The sequence below is a fragment of the Pleurodeles waltl genome, chromosome 3_2 (genome assembly GCF_031143425.1).
Source record: "Pleurodeles waltl isolate 20211129_DDA chromosome 3_2, aPleWal1.hap1.20221129, whole genome shotgun sequence".
In the NCBI taxonomy this organism is placed as follows: domain Eukaryota; kingdom Metazoa; phylum Chordata; class Amphibia; order Caudata; family Salamandridae; genus Pleurodeles; species Pleurodeles waltl.
In genome coordinates, this window is record NC_090441.1 from 93,457,983 (window position 1) to 93,483,569 (window position 25,587).

The 25,587-nt window shown below is 43.6% G+C and overlaps 1 protein-coding gene across 2 annotated transcripts in view; it reads left to right on the forward strand.

Annotated features, from left to right (window-relative positions):
- PHKG1 (phosphorylase kinase catalytic subunit gamma 1) overlaps positions 1 to 25,587 on the forward strand; it is a 198,656-nt gene that overhangs the window by 54,464 nt on the left and 118,605 nt on the right. For both annotated transcript variants that reach the window (XM_069226886.1, XM_069226887.1), the window contains exons 2-3: positions 5,469 to 5,597; positions 24,901 to 25,076. In XM_069226886.1, coding sequence (XP_069082987.1) covers positions 5,515 to 5,597; positions 24,901 to 25,076 — 259 coding nt within the window. In that variant the 5' untranslated portion in view covers positions 5,469 to 5,514. The remainder of the gene's footprint in view (positions 1 to 5,468; positions 5,598 to 24,900; positions 25,077 to 25,587) is intronic.

Sequence of the window (25,587 nt, forward strand, 5' to 3'; positions counted from 1 at the left end):
GGATCTCATTGTCATTTGTCTTTTCAAGCTATTACATTTTAGTAGTTAGTTCCTATGACAGCTGGTTGTTTTGTTGTCAAGATATATGTCCAAGTGACTGCTTTAGAGGTGTAGTGAGTTGCCATTTTCTTGCAGAATTCTTGAGAGCAATTTATCGTTTGACTGCTTTCAGGGTTGTAGAAATCTGTGGAGTCCATGGGATGTCCATTTCACATTGTAAATCCTGCATAAATAGTGTAGTTTCTTTGTCTTTTGATGTATGATATATAATGTATATATGATTTGTTCATTCATTTATTCATTCTGTTTAGCTTTTGTTGATGTATTTTGTCTAAAGCATGTATTGATCTTTGCCAGTTTTGTTGAAATGCTGAAATGTGTCCCTGTTTCTTGGTAATTCTTCATTCATCAAAAAAGGTGTTCTTTTTCTTTTTGACAATTTTGATATTTGAAATTATTTTGTCAAAGGCTTTAATGACCAATTTGTAAACTTTCTTTACACAGTTAATTGTCTTTATTTGCAGATTTGTCTTAAGATGGATTTTCAAATTCATCTCTTCCACTTTTTCCAGCCTGTAGATCGCTGTCAATATAGATGGGTTAGTTGATATTCATGGAAGGATCCTATGTGAAAAGGAGATGAGGAGATAAATAAGTGATTGCTTTAAGTGAAAAGGCAGTTTCCATGGAGCTCCAGTTTGCAGAAAATGGGGCTTAATGATGTCCTGCTCTGTGGGTTGTCCTTGTCAAGCTGTGTATCGAAAATCCTGATGGGATGTCTTTTTTTGGGGGGCATTTTAGGCCTGGTAAACCAGAAGTTTAGATTTCCCTGGATGCACAGGTTAAAGTGTGTGATGAACAGGTCCGATATTGCACCTAAAAGGCACCTGTAAAAGCTCTGTCATTCGAAGGGGTTTGTATAGTAGGAGGAATCTGCAGGAGAACGTAGGACTGTGGGAGATCTAGCAAGACAATGGAGTGCAACCTTGTATTACAATATCATCCATTTTGGAGACGTATGTGTGCTTGAAGATAGTCGCCACTCCTTTTTTTTTTTCTTGGCTGTTATGAGTGATGCTTTCATATCATGTTGTAATCGTTTCAAATAGTACTAGAGTCATATCCTCTCCCAGCTGTGTTTCTATGGTGAACGGAAGGTTCAGCTTGTAGTCAAACAGTATGTCAAATATATTATGCTGGTCTTTACTCATTGCTTATGCATTGAAGAGCATGCTTATTAGTTAATGTAGAGAGCATTTAAGGACAGAATGGGTTTGGTCAATATTGGTATTTTTATTCTCCTTTGTAGTTAGCATCAATTTCTCGTGGTTGATTGTTGTGGTCCTTTTCTGTGAATTAAAGATTAATGTAACTGATTGGGTGACTGTGATGTTCATGCCTGCTTAGTATTGAGATGCTGTGTCTCAGGGTCGTCACTGTTCTTCTCTAAGACTGAAAGATTTGGTGGGATTGTTGTGAGAGGGTGAGTAAGTGGGTTTGTCTGTGGAAAAGATGTTGGTGAACAACTGTGGACTGATGGTATTTTGAGGTAAAGTTGAGACTCTTTGTGCTGGATGTAAAGTGATACAAAGCTTGCAGGCAAGTGTTGTTTTTCCATCTACTAATGGTGAATAGTGTGTGAGTCAATGGAGATTTTATGGTCCTAGGCCTTTTCCAGGCCATGTCATTCCCAAACTGGCAGCATCCTTAATCTGTTACTGCTGTCACCCTGAGGTCCCCGGTTGAATAGTGGAGAAACCCTAGCAACCAGGTGACCTGGGACCAATGAGAGCCCTAGGAAGTTAAGTGACTAACCCTAGATGACCTGGGGCCATTTGTAAAAGATAATTTGCAATTTCTTGGGACTTTCTTCCAAAGTGTTTTGGCTATTTTTTTTATTTGGGTGTTTTGTTTAGCACATCTGTGCCTTCTTTAGGCCACTGCAGGGAACCATATTGAAAATAAATACTTACTACAGAGGGATAATTCCACAAACCGTCTTTTCAACAATATTGTCTCTATTATAGAATTAAAGATTTTTATTATGTTTTGCTTTTCTTCATATAGTATTTACAAAAATAAACACAGACATTGTACGGAAAAGAGTATCAAAGCCATTACTATATTAGGTATGTACTGGAAACACCAAAACACCACTTAGTTGTTAGCAAACATATGTTAAACTCAATACACTTTTCCATTCAATTCCTTATATTACAGACTTCCAAAGGGGGGCGGCCAAATATGTATAGTCCAACTTGTTTGGTCCACCTGCAAGGTAGTCCGTATTCTAAAGACCTTATGGCCTGATGACCGAATTGTCCCACACACACTGTGCCACATATTGATTGCAGTGACACTGCAATAAAGTTATGATTAAAAAATAAAATAAAAAAAAGGATCCCTCCTCACTCGTGACCAAACTAATCCTGATTGTCAAGTGATTCCTATATTTTGCAATTGTTTTATACACAAATATAAATTTGCAACCACTAATTCTTGATGCACTCCATAACTTAAATATATAATCCTCCTGCAGTTTATGTACTGTAAAATTACTTGCCCTATTTACTTCTCTTTAAAACGTTCTGATACCCTTATCAATAAAATATGCCTTATTATAGAAAAACTAAATAATTAAGATAAATGCTTTTATTGCTTTCTCATCCATCAAGGTGATTGTAATCAAATGTGGTGTTTTTCAAAGGTAGAGCTCATTTTAGAGTTGTCAGCTTATCAGTGGCTGCAGTGGCTGTAGATGCAAACAAATTCAAATAGAAAAATATAGAAATGGAAAAGGGCAGGGTCAAATCTGTACCTTTGCAAGTGTAATTGGCGTCTACAGCACATAAAGTGATCACCATAGCCAAATTCCTTTTTGAAATCATAGGCACAATACTATACCAGTGTTCTTCAAGCATTTTAATGCCGCACCCCCTCGCTTAAAATAATTTAATTAACCCTTTCACATATACAGTCCATAACATTTTAAATATTGAAAGCAAGATGAATTGTATAAGTGGGGATTGAGAGCACACCCTATAACATGTAGAACAAAATAGATGCTTCTGAATTTACCGCAATAAAACTATATACTGTTAAAGGAAGTAATCCAAATATTTCAAGTGACACTTGTGTAGAGGGGAATTTTAAAAGAGTAGTCCAAAAGTATTGTTGTCTGGTGTTAGTGTGTCACTGCCTTGTATTTAGCCACAGAAAGCTTTGATGAGTGAACTTTCGCTGTCTAAATATTATTCTAATCAAATCTTGTCTAATTTAATCAACATTACTTTTTTCCTTATAATAAACCCCATTCGTGGAATTACAAATATGTTGTAAGAATGTGTGTGAAGAACGTTTTTATCAAAAGCATTTTGGATGGCAGGATTTTTTAATCACTGCATAAAAAGTTCTAACCTTAAAATATAAGCCCCAACGTGCAATGTAAAGGTGATTAAAATCACAGGACTGACGTGTTTGTGTTGCAGGTAACTTGGGACCACTTGACAAATATAAACATACTTAATATTTTGAAAATTGTAGTTATCTTCGGTTCTCACTTTTAAAATCCCCCTCAAAACACGATTGACAAAATCCTGCTGCAGACATTTCATTCTAAAAATTCCCATTGTGTGATCCTTTATCCTTTATTAGAGACTCACACAAACAATCAACCAATCAATCAAAAAATGTTTTAATCGCGCTACTCACCCGAAAGGGTCTTACCACTCTATTTTCTTTCATTATATCACAACAAAGTTGTTTTATTAATGTATTTGTGTGTGTTATTCATGTTCAGGTACAGTGCTCCTCTTGCCAGTGCCATGCTCCCTCCCAGTTGAGGAAGGGGAAGGGGAGTGTGCATCACAGTTTGAAGACACTTTATCTAAGTTGGCAAAGACTCAATAATTGTTCAATAAATTATGAAGTGACAAAAATCAGAATAAGATGTGTAGATGAAGTTGACAATTATGATTCTTAGGAAGGTATGGGAGGACTCTTTCCATGTCCATTTGCCGAAGTATCAAGCAAATAACCAACAGGAAGGGAATTTTAAAATCTTCTCAAATTGAAGCTTTTTTTAAAATCCAAAATCAGAGTAGATAAAAATGTTTCACACATGAATGCCATTTCACTCACTGAGATAATAACATCAGACACATTTAGATTAATGATGTTTAAATGGACAAAGATCTGAGGCATCTGTGAAAGTGCGTAAAGTGAACTAAAGAGTGCTCAAATCACATATTCCTCCAAAAGTTCATTGGTCCTTTCTGACTGCCCTCTTTCATGACCAAGATTGTCATTTAAATACAGAAAACATGCTCAAACTCCTTTTGACCATTTTGAGCATCTCATCACAGTCCTATGCCATTGAAACAATTCCAAGAAGCTATTACACCACTGTTGGTGGATATGGATGTGGTACACCAGAACTATGACAACTTACTACTATGCAAACCATACTTGACAAATAATGAACATTGACCTGGGCGATTTAATTTGATTTCTGCCTCCAACAATCTAAACCACCCTAAATACCTGACAAACCATGCTCTGGCCTACCAACTCTCACTGTGCCACTGTGTCACATTATATCAGCCTCCTACACTCAGTCCCCTGGTGAAGAGCTGATATCACTTAGTAAAACACAAGTGAGCGTAAAACCCCTTCATAGAGTGGTTTAAAACTGATGTTTGGTGGCTCTGACCGAAATACTTTTAAAGCTTGTTAGAACATTGTTGGTGGAGGGCAGGTAGAAATGTCTAATGCTGTGCTCCCCACAAAGACATGTCCCCTCCAGTGCCACGTCCCTCCTCTCACATGGCGGAATCCCTTTACAAGATGGGAGGTCTGCACTATATCCAGCCTGTTCACTCTTGTGCAAGCGTCCTATCCATTAATTCTGCTTAGAAACTCTTACTTATTCCCTCTATTATGAAAGTAAATTCACTTTGAATGACCAAATATCAATACATACAAAAGATTAATCAGATTATGCCATATGAATTATTTTATGAGACAATACCATTTCTTTATTTGCATTATGTAGACCCATGACATTCGTTTTCTACTCCTCTTTCTCCAGCTTTGCGCCTTTCCCTTCTGTGTTGTCTAAAAATACTTATTTTCTTTTTGTGACCTGTGTCCTCTTAATACCGGTAAAAATATATTTTGTTCCCTAAATATACATTTACGTTTCAGTATGAATATTGCCTTGGACCACTTAGTGGGCATTTTCCTTTTTTATTTCTCTTCCTTACATATAGTGACTTAAAATAATAAAAAAAAAAACATTTCAGGATCCTCACATACTGAAAAAAAACATGTTTCTTATATCCGAAAGAGGAACTGCCATGGTTTCATAAGTCACCCAGACAGAAAAACAGCATTTGAATTCTTATGTATGTTGGATTGCTCAAAAATGTAAAATACCCTTTTCTCTGCTATCCTGGTTTTGTTCCCAGCTTGTAGACAAAGAGGTTTGCCGACTTGCGCCAGGAAAGAGCAGACATGACCAGAGAAGAGGAGTTGCCAGACTGGGTGTCGGCCAAGGAATTCTATGAAAAATATGATGCAAAAGAAATCCTTGGAAGGTAAGGTATCTGCATACGTTCATTAGAAATGTGTTGTCTCTCTTTCATTCTGTGTCCTTATTCTGAAAGTACATCATTACCATTTAGATAGTTTCACCACTGAAGTAAATGCAGATTCTTATTTTTAAGGACCCTTGTGTAGGTTTCCAGAGAAACTGCATTGTTTCTGCAGTAGGTAAATTCCTGGAGTGTGTTTTGTTCCATCAGTCTAACATATATCACATATAGTCTTACAGTGGTGTCCTAAATGTTCTATTTTAAGACAGTTGTTTGTGGTGTCAGTTTCTATTCTACACTAAAACCAATTTTTCCTTGTTGATGTGTGATTATGAATCCTTCGCTTCACAAAACCATTTTACCTGGCTAGAGTACAAATAATTATGCCCTTTAAATGAAACAGCTTTTTTGTGTTACAGCCCAATATAACAGTGTACATATCACAATGCAATTTACACTGAAAGAGAAGAGCAAATATAATACAAAAGGAGCATAAGTAATTTACAATCAATTACATGAATAATTAAGCCTCTAGAATAGTTAGAAGTTTTACAGTCTTAGTCTTTGTCAAATGCTATACTGCTCTGCAAAGTTGCATCTACAAGCTTAAACCAACAGCTTCCTAGTATACCCAAGAAGTTCCAAGTTTGCCATACGAAGCCAGGAGAGGAAATGGAGAAGTTCAGACTGCCGAAAGGACCTTATGCTTTTTGAAAGAACTCTGCTCCAACCACCATTACATCATCACCACAGCCAATGCCTTTTAATACAAGACCATCAACAAACCGTTCAGCAGGGTCATGTTTAAGGCAGTCAAACAGTGTATGAACCCATCCCAGAACCCACCATCTCATCATCAGCCAACAGATGCAACACTATCAACCTCTTCTTTCAAGAGAAACTTAACAAAATCAGATTTAACACCACCAATTAATCATTGTCAACCACACCTATAACCAGCCGCCACACTCCTAACTGCCCATTCTTAAACACTATCTCCCACAAAGAGCTCTTCAACAATGTGAACTCGTTCAAAGCCACCTCAAACAATATGACGTGCTCCCCTTCCCCATCAACAAGTCTCTGCAAAGATAAGCTCTCATCCACCTTCCCCCCCCCATTGCCAATGCCTCTCTAACCCAGAGTACCGTCACGGATGGCCTCAAGCTTGTACAGACATTCATCGCATTAAAAGTTTTTAGATCCAGATGACCTGGCCATCGTCCATACCATTGTACAACCCCGGGTTGTTGGAAAAATCATGGAGAATCACATCAACAAGAATAATCTGCTTCAGGACTATTAGTCAGTGTTCAGATCACACTGCTGTGTTGAAACAGCCATGCTCCATGTAGTCAAAAATGGCATTCTCCTCAATAACAAAAACTACCCTTGCCTCCTGGCTCTCTTTGACCGCTCCACAGCTTTTGACACCTGTGACCATCCTGCATTGATCCACATCCTAACAAATTACTTGGGTTTCACTTGCACAATTGAAAAATGCTTCACATTCTACCTCTTCAACTAAGAGCAGCTTGTTCAGATAGGAACTACCACATCCCTCACTCTCTGGTCACCAGAAGAGCCCCCCAGGGTAAAGTCCTGTCACCCGTTATTTTCAACATTTCTTTGTAGCCATTGGGAGCCATCCTTGCAGATAGCAACATCAAGATCCACCAGTATCCTGACAAATCTATCTTAACATCTCCTCCACCAATGGCATATGGAGACTCAAGCCTGAATGTCAAAAACTACTTTCTGGTAAACCCCACGAACACCGAGTTCTTACAGTTTGACAATAGTGCTAAATAGTTTCTCATTCAGTCATTGCTCTCCAACCTAAAGTCCTCAACTGACAGAACCAGTGGAATCCCTCAGATGCACCTTTGATTCCACCCTCACCCTTCTCACTCATAGAACCCATTGTCAAGAAGATCGAAGCAACCTGGCTCCAATTTTCTCTCCTGTGCACCTTTTCTGTCAGAAGACATCAGAATGACAGTTCAAGTCTTCATTTTCTCCCATCTGGATGAAGGCAAGCCGTTGCATAACAGCATCTCTGAGACCATACACACCTCCCTGAAAGGCATTGTTCACATACCATCACAGTTAATCAGGGGGATAATAAAATTCAACAGCATCACACTTCTGCTAAAGGATACTATTCCTACACTGGCTCCTCCTGCAAGCAAAGATCATCTTCAATATCAGCTACATCACTAATAAGGTTCTTTATACCAAGACCCCGTCTACCTAGCTAAGAAACTAACAAAATCTTGAGGTCTATGCCAGACGAGCTATGACATCACTAAATTAGAGATTAACCACCACTACATGAATGAAGAAGGTAGTGCCAACAACGGTGGCCTCCTGAGACATACCTTGGGCCCTGGCACTTGTATTTCTACAAATTAGCACTGATTAGTTCTCTCTGTGGTTTGCAGTCAGGGTCACAACCCTCAGGTTGACATACAATGGTAATGATGATAAAACCCATTTGTTTGCTTCAAAGACATCTAGTATCCTTCCGTAGATTAATTAAACGGCATTATCTTGCAAATAACCTCTGTACAAGCCCAGCCCACATTTAAGACTACTAGGTTTAACCAGATCATCTGTTGGATGATATAATAACGTACCTGGATTCACAATGTGTTTCTTGTATATATCAAGGCACTGAATGCACGTTTATGTTATTACTGTCTTAAAGTTATTGCGGGTCATGTTTTACACTGTAACAAAGTATGCAATGCTGTGCACTCCGCCACATCTAGTTGTGTATTCAACTTCCCAATATAAAAAAAGCAGCATATACCAGACTAGATTCCATTTTACTTGAGATTGCTCTCAATAAAGTTTTGTAGTTAATCATTTCGCTGGGAGCTAAAGCTAAGACTATAAGTGTCTTCCTTTTCATAACTGTCAATTGTTTATAGCAATTTATTATTGGGGTTCACCAAATGCCCACATAACAGTTTTCTATCATTGACTCGAGCTTAGATTCTTTTATGCACCATACAAAGGAATTGTTTATTTTTCTAAATTTTAGAATCTTAGGTTTTGACAATTTAAGCTTAAATTGAAAAGATAAGTACCCAGCACTCCTAACCAGTGGCCTCTGTTTTTTCACCGGTTGAAAGGGCATTGAGCAATCAGATTCCTGGTGTACTGACAGGCTATTCCTTGTCGGTTTACAGTATGGATGTAGTGTGGGATCAAACTTTTCAGTGAACTGGATCTTTCTTTTAATAAACCTAATGGTTAATACAGAGTATGTTGAATTAGATCTTGGATCCCAATGAGACCCAGCTGAGTGCTTTCAGGGCTAGGTTAGTATAGTCATCCAATAAGCAATAATACAGATGCCACGGACAAGGTTTAACATTGCCTGCTTTACCTTCTTATTAATTCGAGCATGGCCTTTTTCTGCTATTTAGGACACTTCTGAATTTAAAAAAAGGTCTGGGAGGGCACAGAGGTGGTTTCATTAGGAGTTACAAATAATATCAAATAAATTGTGTGAAGCCACATATGCTAAACTCCATCGCAGTGCACAGAGAAGGTACAAATACTAAAATCCATTGTAGTACACACCAGAGAAGCCGCATATTCTAAAGTTCATCAAGGTACACAGTACACTATCTCAACATTTAGAACAAGTTGTGGTGTATGGTAAAGAATTTGGCACAACAACGAAACAGATTTTTCTCTTGAGGCTATCTCAAGTTTGCTAGAGAGACTGAAATGACCACGAAATGTTGGAGGTTCCAAAGAGATGACTGAGCCAGGCATCTTTGATATTTGCACCTCAGCAAAAAAAAATCTGGAATTATTATTGTCTCACATTAATGATTTGCTTCAAAGCCTGGTTTATGTTGGAAGATTTCCTCAGAAATCACATTTTCACAAAAAAGCAACAAACCTTAAAAATGAGCATGTGCAAGAACATTCACATAAATTAACAACTGGTCCTTAAGCAAATATCAGAATGGCTCTGAGGTTGAAAGTCTCTGGCGCTAAGGTGCTGTGTCGTGTAACAACTCGCTTCTCTTTTTTTCATTCTGAATGACCTGATATGTTTTCTTGTGCAGGAAACATAGTACGAGTCTCCTGAGAAGTGCTCTCTTGGTTGTAAGGCACACACAGAGCAGTAGTCCCGTTTACACGAGTAACTGCCCTCCGAAAGACCAGGCTGTTGATGACCGCTTATAAATAGTAGTGGGGAGCAGACGTTTTTACCTACACCCCAGTGGGGAGACTGCATATCGTTCTCTGCTTGTAAATCTGTGTAGCATGTAATGGTTTGGCTACCGGATTCCCCCGTTTGTGTGTAGGATGCACGAGAGCGCGTGGGCACGAGAGGTGGGGTGCCCATGTCCGTGCTTTCCATCTGCATGTAGCACTTAAGGTTGTGGGTGATCCATAGGGTGTGATAGCAGTCACGGCTGCTGTCTCTCCTTCCCATCGCCTGCCCCCATGTGCTGCTTCTTCGTTTCCCCCTCAATGAAGAAACCTGTAGAGCCAGGTGCATGAATATGGCTTATACCTTAATGCAGTTGGGCTTAAAAATTGTGAACATACACTATTTGAATCACACTTTAGATGGGCATGCGCAGTGATTGTTTGTGCCATGAGCATTGTGCACGCCTGCACACAGATGATGGGCGGGCACTTCATTTGAATTGGTTTCCCTGCTTGCTTCAAAGAAAGCATGCCGCCTTCAGTTACATACAAGAAGGCTTGGCACCTTATCCACCTATTGGTTGGATGTGCCTCGTTGGTCAGACAAGCTTCTTCTGGTGTGCACATATATGACATACTTTATTTTTTTCTTCTCTCTGTTAACTAGGTCATATAGTCCCTTGTTATTATTTAAATAAGAGGCCGTGTTCTGAGCAAACTCTACAGGGCTCATGTAAGCGGAAAGACCTGCCCCTCTGGCAGCAGATGGACAATGGCACAATATCGGATGCCTGCCTCCATTGCCTGTTGATCAAGCTGTAAGTGATCCAGGTGTTATTGGTATAAATGTGGCGTGGCATGGTTCATTCTTTGTTTCTATTAGTCGATGGAGTTTTGGCGAAATATGAAGTGGAGTTTGGGCTCCTGAGAAAGAAAATTTCTTCAGAGCATAAGAACAGTCCCGCTGCACTGCAGGGGGACTGCCAGCCCATGTGCAAACTCCCTATAGGTACATCAGTCACACGTTGGTGCCTTGTGCCAAAAGAACACATTATATGAATTTCCTTGTGCATATGCTCATAGCATTGTGAGCATTTGTGTAGGAGATGGTCATCAGACAGACACTGAGAGGTAGTTGACTCAGCGGCTCACTTTTCGTGTTCACGGGTCTTTATTCTCCCTTGAGGGGGAAGAGCCTGATGGCGCATGAGTGCGTGTAGTCCCAGAATGCACCCACCACCATGGAGGTCCTCATGTCTCTCAGCCCCAAATACAGTGCACACTTGCAAAAGGGTTGTCAGTGTAGCACCTACCACACTGATGTCTGTTCCTGTGCGCCTTGGGGAGGAGATCTGTTCTTAATTGTAGCTTGTCGGAAATTGGGTTACTGGTCATGGGGGTGGAAGAGGGACACTGTTCAAGCATCAGCCACAGTTTGTTAGGGTGAAGTCACAACAAACCCTAGATTAATCTGTGATTAATCCACTGGTAGCTTAGCACAAAAGCAGTCAGGCTTAACTAAGTGTAAAGTGTTTATGCAGCACTTTAGACAGTAATATAGTGAAAACACAACACAAAAAATGTCCCACACAAATTTAGAAAACAAGACTAAAATTTAATAAATTAATTGAGATCAATACAACAAAAATCCAAGTAGTAGAACCGGAGGCATGCAATTTTAAAGTTTTATGTAAAAGCAATGCCTAAAAGCACAAAGCTCCAACTGTGGTTATGTGTTCACACCGGGCTGGCACTTGAAGCGTGGGCTGACCAAAGGGCCCCAGTTTGGCCCACTGAACAAAGTACCTTAATTCCTGGGTTGTGGAGCAGTGCAAGATCCCACATTGAGGATGTGTCATACAGCGTTGGTTCCAAGGAGCTGCAGGGCTGTGATGCGGAGTCCTGTATCATGGTCAAGGATGCTGTCGACTAGGGGCTTGCGATGCATCAAAAATGTATTGCACACAGGCGGTTCTCAAAAAGCTACGGGGCTTCAACGCTGAGTTCTGCGTCATCATCAAGGATGCTGTTGACGAGAGGCTTGCGATGCATACGCCTGCCCCAAGGATGTGTGGTGCAGTGGCAGTGTCAAGGATCCTGCAGACTGCAGTGTACGGTCTGACGTTGGGGATGCGTTGTCCTGTAGCGGTTCCGATGAGGCTTTAAGAAGATGTGTTGCACTGCGTTGGTTCTTCTCACAGGACCACAGCTGGGTTAACAGAGCACCTTCAGTCCTGCTTCCAAGGGTCCAGTATGGGCTGGCACCACTTTGGGGGCAAGATTCACAGAAAGTAGTGTCAAGTTGCTGGGTTCAAGATGGTTGGAGCCTTTCTGTCCCTGAGGCTCTGATCAGGAGTCCAGCCAATTAGCCTTTGAAGTCACTCTGAGGGTCCTGGGATCAAGATGCAGGTCCAGTCCTTTTACTCAGGCAGTAGGGCAACAGAGCAACAGACTAGTAGCCCTTCTTGCAGAGCAGCACAGCAGTCCTTCTGAGTCTTCCTCAGGTCCAGTGTTGTACTGAGGAGTTGGGCTTGAGGATCCATTTTTTTCATACTAGTAGGGGAAGGTTCTGGAGTTTTCCACCCATAGAGGTGTTTTGAATTTCATGCCCAACTGCCCTGGCCCCAGCTTGTCTGGGGTCGCAAAAGACTGATGTAAAACCCTTTGTGAATGTGCAAGTGTGGTAGATGACTGCTTCGGCCTGACCCCCCCCCCATCAATTCAGAGATGATCCATCCTGCCAGTGCCTAATGCCTCTTTGTCTGAAAAGTACATGTACAACTGTTTAAATACATTGCAGGCTGTCCTATGGGCTGTTAATAAAAAGTACGGTTTATGTCTGGCAAAAGGTTTATTTTGCCAGGTTGAAATGGCAGTTTAACACTGCACACATAGGCTGCAAAGGCAGGCCTGAGACTTGTTTAAAGGGCTACTTATGTGTGAGGCACAATAGGTGCTGCAAGCCTTCTAGCACCATTTAATGTACAGGCTTTGTGCAAAAGTAGTACCACTTTTGGAGGGACGTTCAGTTAAATTAAATATGCCAGCTGATTGTAAGCCCATTTCACCATGTTTAAAGGAGAAAGCACACACACTTTAGCACTGGTTAGCAGCGGTAAAGTGCACAGAGTTCTAAGGCCAACAAAATGAGGGCAAAATGGAGGAGTAAGGCAAAACGTTTGGGGGAATACAACCCTAAGGCTGACAGGTCTAACATAGCCCTTCTGCTCATTTGATTACTATTGGCCCCATAGATGTTAATGCACAAAAATATTATGAGCTATCAAACTTACATCACACACTCATAATATCACAGGATGTCCAAAAATTGATATTTGATTCAGAAAAAAACAAAAAACAATGGTTTTGATGCTAAGGAAATTCTGTTCCTGTGCATGATGAGCTTTCTTTTTTTTCTTCTGCCATGCCTCTCATAGTGGTGCCTGGCAAGGGTAATCCAGCGACAGTTGCCCCGAGGGTGACTGTCCCTGTGACCCTACTCTCTAGTGGTAGGCAGACTGCCGGCTTAAGGGTTTACACCAGTGGAACTAACTTGGACTCCTTCACCGACAGAAACATTGAGATTCCCCATACTCTATGTAAAGCAGGTTTGGTGGAAGGAGATAACAGCTGATTTACAGCCATTCTCCCTTTCCGCCAAACCCTAAATAACCATCTTAGTCCATTGTCTTTTGAAGGGAAATGCAACACTCTAGAAAAGAGGACTTAAGGCATTTCACAAACAGTTGAAATGAAAGTTGCAAGTTTGATTTAACAATGTCAAGTTTCATATAGGGTCTTGTGATGGGCCGAGACATCTGTACTCCCATGGAGGGGCTGCACCTTGCCACCACCTGCTAGGTGTCCCAAGTACACCATGGAACCCTGCCCAGTCTGGCACTTACTGGCCTTGTCAGTCCTGTCTGCTGTAGGGGCTGGAGCACCTCTTGGAGGTGAAGCAGGTGTTCATCCCAGCTGGCACTGTAGACGGCAATGTCGTCTAGGTAGCTGGTGCAGAATTCCACCCTTACCAGCCAGGACCCTGTTAACCAACCTTTGGAAGGTAGGGGTCATTCTTCAAGCCAAAGTGCATTACCTGGAACGGGTAATGTCCCTCAGGGGTTGAAAATGCAGACACCTCTTTTGCCCTCTCAGTCAAGGCAATCTGCCAGCCCCTAGCCTGTCGATAAGCTCATCAGCTCAGGGTATGGGGTGTGCTTTAGTCTTAGTCACAGAATTTAGACCTCGGTATTTCACACAGAACCCAAGTTCTGGTTTGGCTCCCGGTGGGGCAGCCTTTGGTACCAGCACCATAAGGCTGAACCAGGGACTTTGGAGGTTTCAATCACCCCTAAAGCTAACATCTTGGCAACTTCTTCCTTGATGCTGGCCTTCACCCTATCTGACAACCTGTAAATTGTGTTCTTTACAGGGGGACTGTTTCCTGTGTCCATACCATGGACGCACAGGTGTGAGAGTCCAGGGGTTCAGGAAAACAGAGAGGAATACTGTTCCAGTAACTGGTACAGTCACCTCGCTGGTCAAGGGCCAGGGAGTCAGAGAGGTTGAAACACCCTCCGCTGACCCATCACTTTCCTGTGCAGAGAGGAGGTCAGGGAGAGGTTCACTCTCCTCCTCCACACCGTCATCCATCTAGGAGCAAGCTGACTTCAGACCTCTCAAAGTGAGACTTCAGTCTGTTGACCTGGAGCACTCAGAGAGGGTTCCTGGGGGTCTGGAGGTCTACTAAGTAAGTGGCCTCCCCCTTACACTCCTTAATTTCATATGGACCAGTCCAGTGATCCCAGAGAGCTCTGGGCTCTACTGGTTCCATAACCCAGACTTTGTCTCCAGGTCGAAACTCCACAAGAGTGGCCTTCTGGTCATACCAGCATTTCATAAACTCTTGACTGGTCTTGAGGTTGCTCTTGGCCTTCTTGCAGAAGCTGCGCATCTGGTTGCGCAGGGCCAACATGTAGCTGACCACATCCTAGGAGGCGTTTCCTGTGAGCTTTCTCCCACCCCTCCCTGACAATGCTTAGGGGTCCCCTAGCAGAGTAGGCATAGAGAGGTTCAAAGGGACTGAACCCCACCCCCTTCTGGGGTGCTTCTCTATAAGCACAGAGTAGGCATGGTAAGAGGATGTCCCACTTGCGCCTCATGGCCTCGGGCAGGCCTCTGGTCATGGCTTCCAAGGGTTTGTTGAATCTCTCAATGAGACCAGTGGATTGAGGGTGATAGGGTGTGCTGAACCTGTAGGTTACACCACACGCATCCCACATAGACTTCATGTATGCCAACATGAAGTTAGTGCCTCTGTCAGACACTAACTCTTTGGGGAACCCCACAGGCGTGAAGATCCCCATCAAGGCTCTGGTCACCAGCGGTGCACTCACCGTCCTCAGAGGGATTTCCTTTGGTTCACCAAGACTAGGATGAACCTGTTGCCTAGGGCAGTCTTGGGGTCCAATTTACCAATGATGTTGATGCCCAACCTTTCAAAGGAGGTACCAACAACGGGAAGTGGAATCAGGGGAGCCTTCAGCTTTTTCTCTGTCTTTCCACTGGCCTGGGGGGTGGGACAGGACCTGCAGAATGTATCTGAGGCTGTCTGCATTCCGGGCCAATAGAAGTGGGTGACGAGTCTGGCAAAGGTCTTGTCTTGCCCTAAATGTCATGCCAGGGGTATGTCATGAGCCAAACCCAGTAGGAAGGCTTGGTAACACTGGAGGACCACCAGCACATGTGCTGCCCCAGTACCTGGAGCCATAGGCTCAGTATATAGGAGATCATTCTCCCAGTAGATTAGGTGATCCCCAGAGGCTTCATCTGCTGCTTGGGCTGAAACCTGTTGCCTCAAGCCCTCAAGAGTGGGACACTCCTTCTGCGACTTTCAGAATTCCTCCCTGGTGGACCCACTCAGGCAATCCCATCATCTCCAAGTGAGACCTGAGCTCTACCTCCTTCCAGGTAGTGTGCTCAAGGTCAAAAGACAATCTACAGGCATGGCAGGACTCTCAGCTACTTTCCGACAACCAGCACCGACCCCCTCCGCCCCAAACCACTCAAAGGGAACCAGAGCCACTGGTAGATGGCTCTCAAGATTGTTGGCGACTATGACTTGGTGGAATATGTTCGGTAAGACCTGCTCTTCTGACACCAGCTGACCCCTGACAATAGTCATGCTGACTCCTGTGTCACGCAGAGCCTCCACCTGTTGCCTAATAATGGTGACCCACTGCCTATACTTAGAAGTATTGGCAGGCATGTGGGCTTTTGGCACAATTTCTACATTCCCTAGGGATACTAGCGTTCCCTCAGTCTGTTCCCTAAAACTAACTGGGACAATCTCCTCCGCGAGCGCTACACTAGCCAACCCAGGTGTCTGTCCACCAGTGGGGGCGTGGTGCCCTGTTTGGACATTTGGAGTCGCCCTTAGAGTGACCATACTTGGAGCTCTCTGCACATTGGCATACAAACCTCCCTGTTTTATGGTCAAAGAACCCTTTCTTTTTAGAATCCGACTAGGACTGGTTACCACTATTAACTTGAGAAGTTTGTCGGGGGCCTTTAGAGAACTCCTTATTTTTAAGTGTTTCTCCCTCCCTCTTTCTTCTGTTGGGAACTCTGACCACCTTTGTGGGTGTCCCCCCAGATACCTTTTTGGACACTCTGGTGCTAGGCCCGAGGTCCGCCTCTTCAGCAAGCTTCCTGGGATCAGTCAGCTTACTGTCAACTAGGTGTTGGCACAACTCTGTAAAGCAAATACTGAGCATATGCTCTCTAAGGATTAAATTGTACAACCCAATATAATCACTGACTTTACTGCCCTTTGCCCAATCATTCAGTGTCTTACTGTAAAAATCAATAAAGTCTACTCAGGTTTGGTTGGGGAGCTTGCTACTGTCCCTGAATCTTTGGCTATACTTTTCAGGGGTCAGCCCAAATTTGGCAATCAAAATGACTTTCATAGGGACATACTTGATCTAGTCCCCAACCTCTAGTGCAAGAAGTGTGCCCTTCCCAAGTATTGGCACGTGTTTCCACAAGCCCTGCCCCCAGTACTCTTCAGGAACCCCATGTGCCCTCAGTGCAACTTCATAAGCAGAAAACCACTTAGCAATGTCATCTCCCACCACATAACTTGGCTCCAAATCCTTGGGCATACAAACCTTTTTGTCTCCAACAGGTCCTGTAAGTATGCTGCTACCATCACTGCTGGACTCAGACTGCCTAGACTTGAGCTCCAGCTCTTTCAGACTTAGTTTGTGAGCCAAGATAAGTTTCTTTTCTGCCAAGGCTCTTTCAGCCTCAGCTCTCCTCTGCCTCTATTTTTAACCTTGGCAACTGCAGCTTGAATTCTCTCTCCTCTCTTCTTTCCTCTGTGGGCGGGCCTTGACCGGAGACACTGCTTCCAGGTCTCACAGGAGAAACAAATCCAGGGACGTCACCCCCCCACTACTGTTGGTAGCTCCTCAGGAGAGCCATCATCTTGCTCCCCCAACTCATCATGCTCTTGTGAGTGGGCTTCTGCCCAGGTCCTCAGCGCCTTTTAGTACTCCTCCTTCTTAGAAGCTCCACGGGTAGCCACCCCCATTCCCTTGTAGTAGCCCTTCAGCTGGTTAACGGTGCATCACTCCAGGTTAGCGAGGTCAAACTCTCCAGCTCCAATTGTGGACCCAGCCAGAGACATGATGTATAAGATTCTGATTAAAGAATGTCAAGCCGGGAAATTTGCAGCAAAAAGAAAACAGATCAAATTGATCTTTGACTGTGGGTGGGTTGTGTACACATAGCTATTGTATGGCACTGCACAAACACAAGTCCTATCCTCACCGCTGATTACCAATGTTAGAAATGGGGTCTCTAGTTGGCAGAGGTATACACCCTTGTCCAAATAGGGACCACAATGCTAGTCAGAGTAAGTCACAACACGATCCAAATTATCCTGTGCCCACCCTCTGGCAGCATGGCACTGATCAGGCGGCTTAACTTAGAAGGCAATGTGTAAAGTATTTGTGCTATAAATCATACAGTAACACAATGAAAACACCACAAAAATACACCACACAGATTTAGAAAAATAGATAATATTTATTTGAATAAAATAAGGTCAAAACGACAAAGATCCAATAAGCACAAGTTGAAATATCACTTTTAAAAGGTTTAAGAGTCTCAATCCTTAGAAATTAGCAGTTGTTTCTTTGGTATACCCAGTACATGAGATGCGTCAAAAATAACAAACCACGGTGACCGCAGAGGAGGAGATGCATGGAAAAATAAGGTGTTGCATCGGATTTTCTGGCATGGCACAGACGATGTGTCATTTCTTTCCACCCTGCAAGGGTTTGCATAGTTTTTCGTCGTGCAGTCCTGGTTCCTCACTACGATGCAGGGATATTTTGACACCCTAGGACGGTGCATTGAAAATCCTTGATGCACTGGAAGAAGGAGCAGTCGCTGCATTGATCCGGTAGGCGATGTGTCAAATTTTCCATTGTAAGGCAGGTGTTGCGTCGAATTTCAAGTCAGGAAGTCGGTGCTGCGTCGTTCCGGTCGGCTGTGTGGTGACTTCTCATCCACAATGCAGGCTTTGCGTTGATTTCTGCAGGTGTTGCGTTGATTTTCAATGCACAAGGAGTTTCTTGAAGAGGTTAAGACTTTGTTGGCCGTGAGACTTCAGAAACAGAAGGCAAGCTGAACCCAAGCCCTTGGAGAGCACTTCAGGAGGAAGGCAGAGTCCTTCCAGTTGAGTCAGAGACCAGCTGGGCAGCAGGGCAACAAGCAGGGCAGCACTCCTTCGCAGCAAAGCAGTCCAGATGAGTCCTTTGGGCAGCCAGGCAGCTCCTCTGACAGGGTGCAGGTGTAGGTCCAGAAGTGTCTGAGTTGATGGGATCAGAGACCCAGTTTATATACCCATAAATGCCTTTGAAGTGGGGGAGACTTCAAAGAGTGGTTTTGAAGTGCCCAAGTTCCCCTTTCAGCCCAGTCCTGTCTTCCAGGGTCCCTGTGGGGGGGGGGGGGGGGGGTATCAGTCCTTTGTGTGAGGGCATGCCACTGGCCTTTGAAATGTAAGTGGGAGTCCCTCCACCCTTCCAACACAGGAAGACCCATTCAGTATGCAGATGATTGCAGATGTGACTGAGTGTCCTGTGTTTGTGTGGGTGAAATGGCCAAGGGAGCTGTCAACCAGCACAGACCAGATGTGGATTAAAGACAGGCTATAAGGCACAGATGGTATTAAGTGCAGAGAAATGCCCACTTTCGAAAAGTGGCATTTCTAAAATAGTAATATTAAATCCAACCTCACCAATAAGCAGGATTTTCTATTACCGTTCTGGCCATACTAAATATGACCTGGTTATTTCTTCTCGATCAGAATCTACCACTCAAAAGTATATGAGGGCAGTCCCAATGCTAGTCTATAAAAGGAGCAGGCCTCACAGCAGTGGAAAACTAATTCATGAGTTTTGCACTACCACTACATATTAAACACATAAGTACATGTCCTGCCTTTTACCTACATAGCAACCTGTCCTATGGGTTACCTAGGACCTACATTAGGGGTGACTTAATGTAGCAGAAGGGGAGTTTAAGGCTTGGCAAGCAATGTTAAATGCCAAGTGGAAGTGGCAGTGAAACTGCACACACAGGCCTTGCAATGGCAGGCTTGAGACCTGGTTAAGGGGCTACTTATGTGGGTGGCACAATCAGTGCTGCAGGCCCACTATTAGCATTTAATTTACAGGCCCTAGACACATTTAGTGCACTTTACTAGTGTTAAAAATTGGGTCTTTGGTTGGCAGTCAGGTTACCCCCTGTCAGAACAAGGACCCTCACTCTAGTCAGGGTAATAGAAAATAACCCTCAGCTAACCCCTGCTTACCCGCTTGGTAGCTTGGCACGAGCAGTAGGCTTAACTTCAGAGTGCTAGGTGTAAAGTATTTGTACCAACACACACAGTAACTTAATGAAAACACTACAAAATGACACAACACAGGTTTAGAAAAATAGGAAATATTTATCTAAACAAAACAAGACCAAAACGACAAAGATCCACAATACACAAGTCAAGTTATCACTGAAAATGTAAAAATAGTCTTCATGTAATTTTAATCACACACTAACACTGTTAGCGTGAAAATGTACCTTGGGTGCATCAAAAATAACCACGCACGGGTGAGTGTGCGTCAAAAAGGACTTGCGATGCGGCGATTTCACTCAAGAGCGAGACCTTGCGTCGTTTCTCCCTTCGTCGGGTCGGCATGCGTCATTTCCTCTCTCTGCAGGAGAGCGTTGTCGATCCGGTCAGCACTCTCGGGTCCAGGCAGGCCTTGTGTCGTTTTTACACACCCAGCGGTGTTTGTGTCGGAAATCCAGCCGCACAATGATCGGAAAACCACGCAGCGCGGGTTGCGATCTCACCAACCTCCGTCAGCAATGCTGTGCGTCGTTTCTCCAGCCCCGGGCATCGATCTTCGGGTTGCGTTGCAGGCGAGCGTCGATTTTCAGCCGTGACACTGGTGGCGCATCGATTTTTCAGCCGCAGATAGGAGTGGTGTCGATATTTTCCCTGCACGGCGTTCTGTGCATGGATTTCTCACTCTTGGGCTGCCAGCTTCTCATTTCAGGGTCCCAGGAACTGGATGGGCCGCCTCTTAGAGTAGGAGTCTCTCCAGAGACTCCAGGTGCTGTCAGAGAGAAGTCTTTGCTATCCCTGAGACTTCAAATAACAGGAGGCAAGCTATAAAACAAGCCCTTGGAGATCTGCACATGAAGGAAGGCAACACAAAGTCCAATCTTTGTCCTCTAGCACAGGCAGAAGCAGCAACTGCAGGAGGGCTCCACAAAGCAAAGTCACAGGCAGGGCAGCTCTTCTTCAGCTCTCCTCCAGGCAGAGGTTCCTCTTGGTTTCCAGAAGTGTTCTAAAGTCTGTGGTTTTGGGTGCCCTTCTTATACCCATTTTCTCCTTTGAAGTAGGCCTACTTCAAAGCAAAGTCTTTCTTGATTGTGAAATCCTGCCTTGGCCAGGCCCCAGACGCTCACCAAGGGCTTGGAGACTGTATTGTGCGAGGGCAGGCACAGCCCTTTCAGGTGTGAGTGACCAGTCCTCCCCTCCCTCCTCGCACAGTTGGCTCATCAGGAAATGCAGGCTACACCCCAGCTCCCTTTGTGTCACTGTCTAGTGTGAGGTGCAATCAGCCCCACTGTCAAACTGACCCAGAAAGGGAATCCACAAACAGGCAGAGTTACAGAAATGGTATAAGCAAGAAAATGCTCACTTTCTAAAAGTGGCATTTTCAAACACACAATCTTAAAATCAATTTTACTAAAAGATGTATTTTTAAATTGTGAGCTCAGAGACCCCAAACTCCACATGTCCATCCGCTCCCAAAGGGAATCTACACTTTAATCAGATTTAAAGGTAGCTCCCATGTTAACCTATGAGAGGGACAGCACTGAGTGCAACAACCACAACAGATGCCACACGCCTGATGCCTCATGGGGGCACATTTCTGTTGGCTATTTCTGCCCTCTTAGGGGCAGATCAGCTTATTTTTGTAAGGCCCATCTGCCCCCAAGGGGGGGGGGGGGGTGCAGAAAGCCCACCAGAGACCAGGGAAGATTTTTTTTCAAAAAAAGTGGGTGGGGGTTAGGCCATACCCCCACCCCAAATAAATGGGGACAAAGTTGTTCTGCCCACGGTAGGCAGATGGGACAATTATCCCCGATCCACTCCCCCTGGGGGCAGAAAGCCTACTAGATGACAGGGAATAAAAAAAAAAAGCAATAGTGGGGTGGTGGCTACCAACCAGTATGGGCATAGTTATGCCCCTCTCCCCCAACTGAAGGGGGTAACAGTCTTTCAGCTCTCCCCTTGCACACTAAAACATCTTATCCCATGGCAAGCAAGAGGACATTTGATTATTTTGGGTTTTGGTTTTACATTTGGCCCATGAGAGCTTGTCTAACTCTCAAAATCGTCCCACCTGGTATAGTGAGGTCTGCACTTTTTGGACTTTGGAACGTTGCCATGTAGAAAAATCTACGAGACCTAGACACATCTGAAAACTAAACATCTGGGTGAGTCCAGGGCGGTGTGCTTCACATGCACCCTTTTTTACCCACAGTGGCCTGCAAACCTTCAACTTTGCTTGAAACCACACATTTTCCCCACATGTGTGTGATGGAACCTTCAAGAATCTGCAGGAATCCACAAAATTACTACCAACCAGCATTGTCGCATCTATACCGATAAAAATTCTGCCCCACTTGTCAGCCTAAAAAATTTTTTTTCAAACTGCCCTTTTGGGCCTGCTTTGGTTCCACTCCCTGTCACAGGCAGTTGGCGCACCCTACACAAGTGAGGTATCATTTTTATCGGGCGACTGAGGGGAACGTTGAGTGGTAGGAAATTCATCCTGGTGCGGTGATCCCACACAAAAATGTGGGGAAAATGTCATTTCTTAGCTAAATTTGAGGTTTGCTGAGGATTCCGGGTAAGAAAACACTGGGCGATCCACGCAAGTCACACCTCCCTGGACTCCCTCTAGTGTATAGTTTTTGGAAATGTTTGGGTTTGGTAGGTTTCCCTAGATGGCTGCTGAGCCCAGGACCAAAAACACAGGTGCTCCTCCTGCAAAAACAGGTCGTTTTTTATTTGATAATTTTGATGTATCCACATAGTGTTTTGGGGCATTTCCTGTCACGGGAACTAGGTCTACCCACACAAGTGAGGTACCATTTTTATCAGGAGACTTGGGGAAATACTGGGTGGAAGGAAATTTGTGACTCCTCTCAGATTCCAGAACTTTCTATCACTGAAATGTGAGGAAAAAGTGTTTTTTTGCCAAATTTTAAGGTTTGCAAAAGATTCTGGGTAACAGAACCTGGTGAGAGCCCCACAAGTCACCCCATCCTGGATTCCTCCAGGTGTCTAGTTTTAAAAATGCACGTTTGCTTGGACTTTCCAAAAAACACGTCAGATTTCAATGCAAAAATTTGATGTGTCCATGTTGCGTTTCCTGTCGCGAGCATTAGGCCTAACCACACAAGTGAGGTACCATTTTTATCCGGAGACTTGGGGGAACACAGAATAGAAGAAGTGTTATTGCCCCTTGTCTTTCTCTACATTTTTTCCTTCCTGGGTAAGACGGAGTGTAAAAAACGACGTCTATTTGAGAAATGCCCTGTAATTCACATGCTGGTATGGGGACCTCGGAATTCAGAGATGCGCAAATAACCACTGCTTCTCAACACCTTGTTTTGTGACCATTTTGGAAATACAAAGGTTTCCATGATACCTATTTTTCACTCTTTATATTTCAGCAAATGAATTGCTGTATATCCGGTATACAATGAAAACTCATTGCAAGGTGCAGCTCCATTATTGGCTCTGGGTACCTAAGGGTCTTCATGAACCTACAAGTCCTATATATCCCCGCAACCAGAAGAGTCCAGCAGACGTAACAGTATATTGCTTTTTTAAATCTGACATTGCAAGAAAAAGTTACAGAGTCAAACGTGGAGAGAAATGGCTGTTTTCTTTCATCTCCATTTTTTTTTCTTTTTTTTTTAGCTGTTGGCAAACCTAAACCTTGTAGGATCTACACAAATGACCCCTTGCTGAATTTACAATTTTGTCTACTTTTCAGAAATGTTTAGCTGTCCCAGATCCAGCATTGGTTTCACACCCATTTCTGTCACTAGCTGGAAGGAGGCTGAAAGCACAAAAAATAGTAAAAATGGGGTATGTTCCAGGAAAATGCCAAAATTGTGTTGAAAAATGTGGTTTTCTGATTCAAGTATGCCTGTTCCTGAAAGCTGGCAAGATGGTGATTTTAGCACCATAAACCCTTTGATGATGCCATTGGCAGGGAAAAAAACACAAGCCTTCTTCTGCAGCCCTTTTTCCCAATTGTTTTCTTAAAAATGAACGTTTTGCTGTATTTTGGCTAATTTCTTGGTCTCCTCTAGGGGAATCCACAAACTCTGGGTACCTCTAGAATTCCAAGGATGTTGGAAAATGGGGACGCAAATTTGGCATGGGTAGCTTATGTGGACAAAATGTTATGAGGGCCTAAGCGCAAACTGCCCCAATTAGCCAAAAAAAGGCCTTGCACCTGGGGTGTGGGGGGAAAGCCTGGCAGCGAAAGGGTTAAGGATTGATTATCAGTATATGTAACTTCAGGCCTACGTCTGAGCCTGTGACATCAGAATAGTCAAACTCATCTGTCTGAGACAGGGCTTTTCAAATGTGTGTAACCTGAGAGTAAGGTGTGCACTTTAAGGTATGAGTTTATGAAAGGTGGGCCATGGTTCATTTTCCGTTCCCTTGCTCTCTTCCAGGCATATTCTAGCTATGGTCGGATGGGAGAATGGACACAGTCGTGAAAGGAGGTGCTATAAACTTTCTTACAAATGATAGTGCATCTTGACAAAGTGCGCTCCCTTAGATCAAAGGAAATTGACGTTGTGTCCAGTTTGTTAGGCCATTGTGCTTGACCAGTTTCTTAGGATATTGTGTCCCGGTGAAGAGCACACACAAGTTACTAGAGAGTATTGAGCTTGACCTGCGGACCAGGAAGTAAATAAATATTTCATTATTGTGCTACGGAACTGCCAAAATCTATGGCTTTTTAGAGATTTGTTTTTAGAAAATTGTGCTGAACACTAATGTCGGACTCTTTAAAAAAAAAAAAAAATTGTTCGAGAAGAGGATGTCCGTGGTCCACAGGTTGCTTGGATCTAATTGTTTAATGCAAAATGATGCTTCCCCCTGATCCAGCAAATTGGGGTCTCCCATATCTAACAATTATTCATAAACCTGGGGCTAAATGGGGGGGCCACCTGAAGATTGGGCTCCGCCCTGCACCACAGTTGATTTACGCCCCTGCTTGGATCACCTACTAGTGCATTTTCAGCAGTACATTGCAGACCTTAAATAACTTTGCACCAAATGCTGAGGCATATCAGCTTGAGACATATAGTCAGTCACAAAGGGTTATTGATAAATTGTGACTGAGCTTCAGAGATTGCTGCCTATTCACAGTCCCACAGCTGTGTCTAACCCATACGCTTGAGATCACATTCCTGTGTGGTTTTCTTTCCTTGATCTCTGCAGAGGGGTGAGCAGCGTTGTCCGCCGTTGTGTTTTCAAACCCACCCAAGAAGAGTATGCGGTGAAGATCATAGACATCACAGGAGAGCATCTGACCGCAGAGCAGATCGAAGAACTGCGGGAAGCCACCGTGAAGGAAATAGACATCCTCCGGAAGGTGTGCGGGCACGAGAATGTCAGTAAGTGAAATAGATTCTCTTGGGTAGCTCTTTAAATGGATTGTCTGGGTCGTGGACAAATATTTCATTTGTAGGTGTCCACACACAGTGTATACTAGTTCCGTGGGAATCTGCAAGAGTAAAAACCCTTGTTCCCAATAATGTGCAACCTTTACACTCCACTGACTATCAAAGGACATTTCCTTTACACTCTGGTACCTGGGCTTTGGGTTCACTCATTCATTCTACTTTTAATGCGAGAAGACCCGGCCAAACAAATGAACTATAGCTCTCGGAGGTTATTTGTGCTCATGGTAGCTTGGTCGAGCTAAAGGCTTCCTCTTAAGACAAAATTACTCAAGGTCACCTTGCCCCTGTGTACATTTCTCGTGGTAAGATGTCCTTGTGAGATTAATGAACGGTAACATGAAATATTTTATTTGATAATAAAAACAATGCTCGCCAACATTTTACCTGCTTGAAAATTGCTCACTAGAATCATGCATCTTGGCAATGATGTCCACTGGTGTAC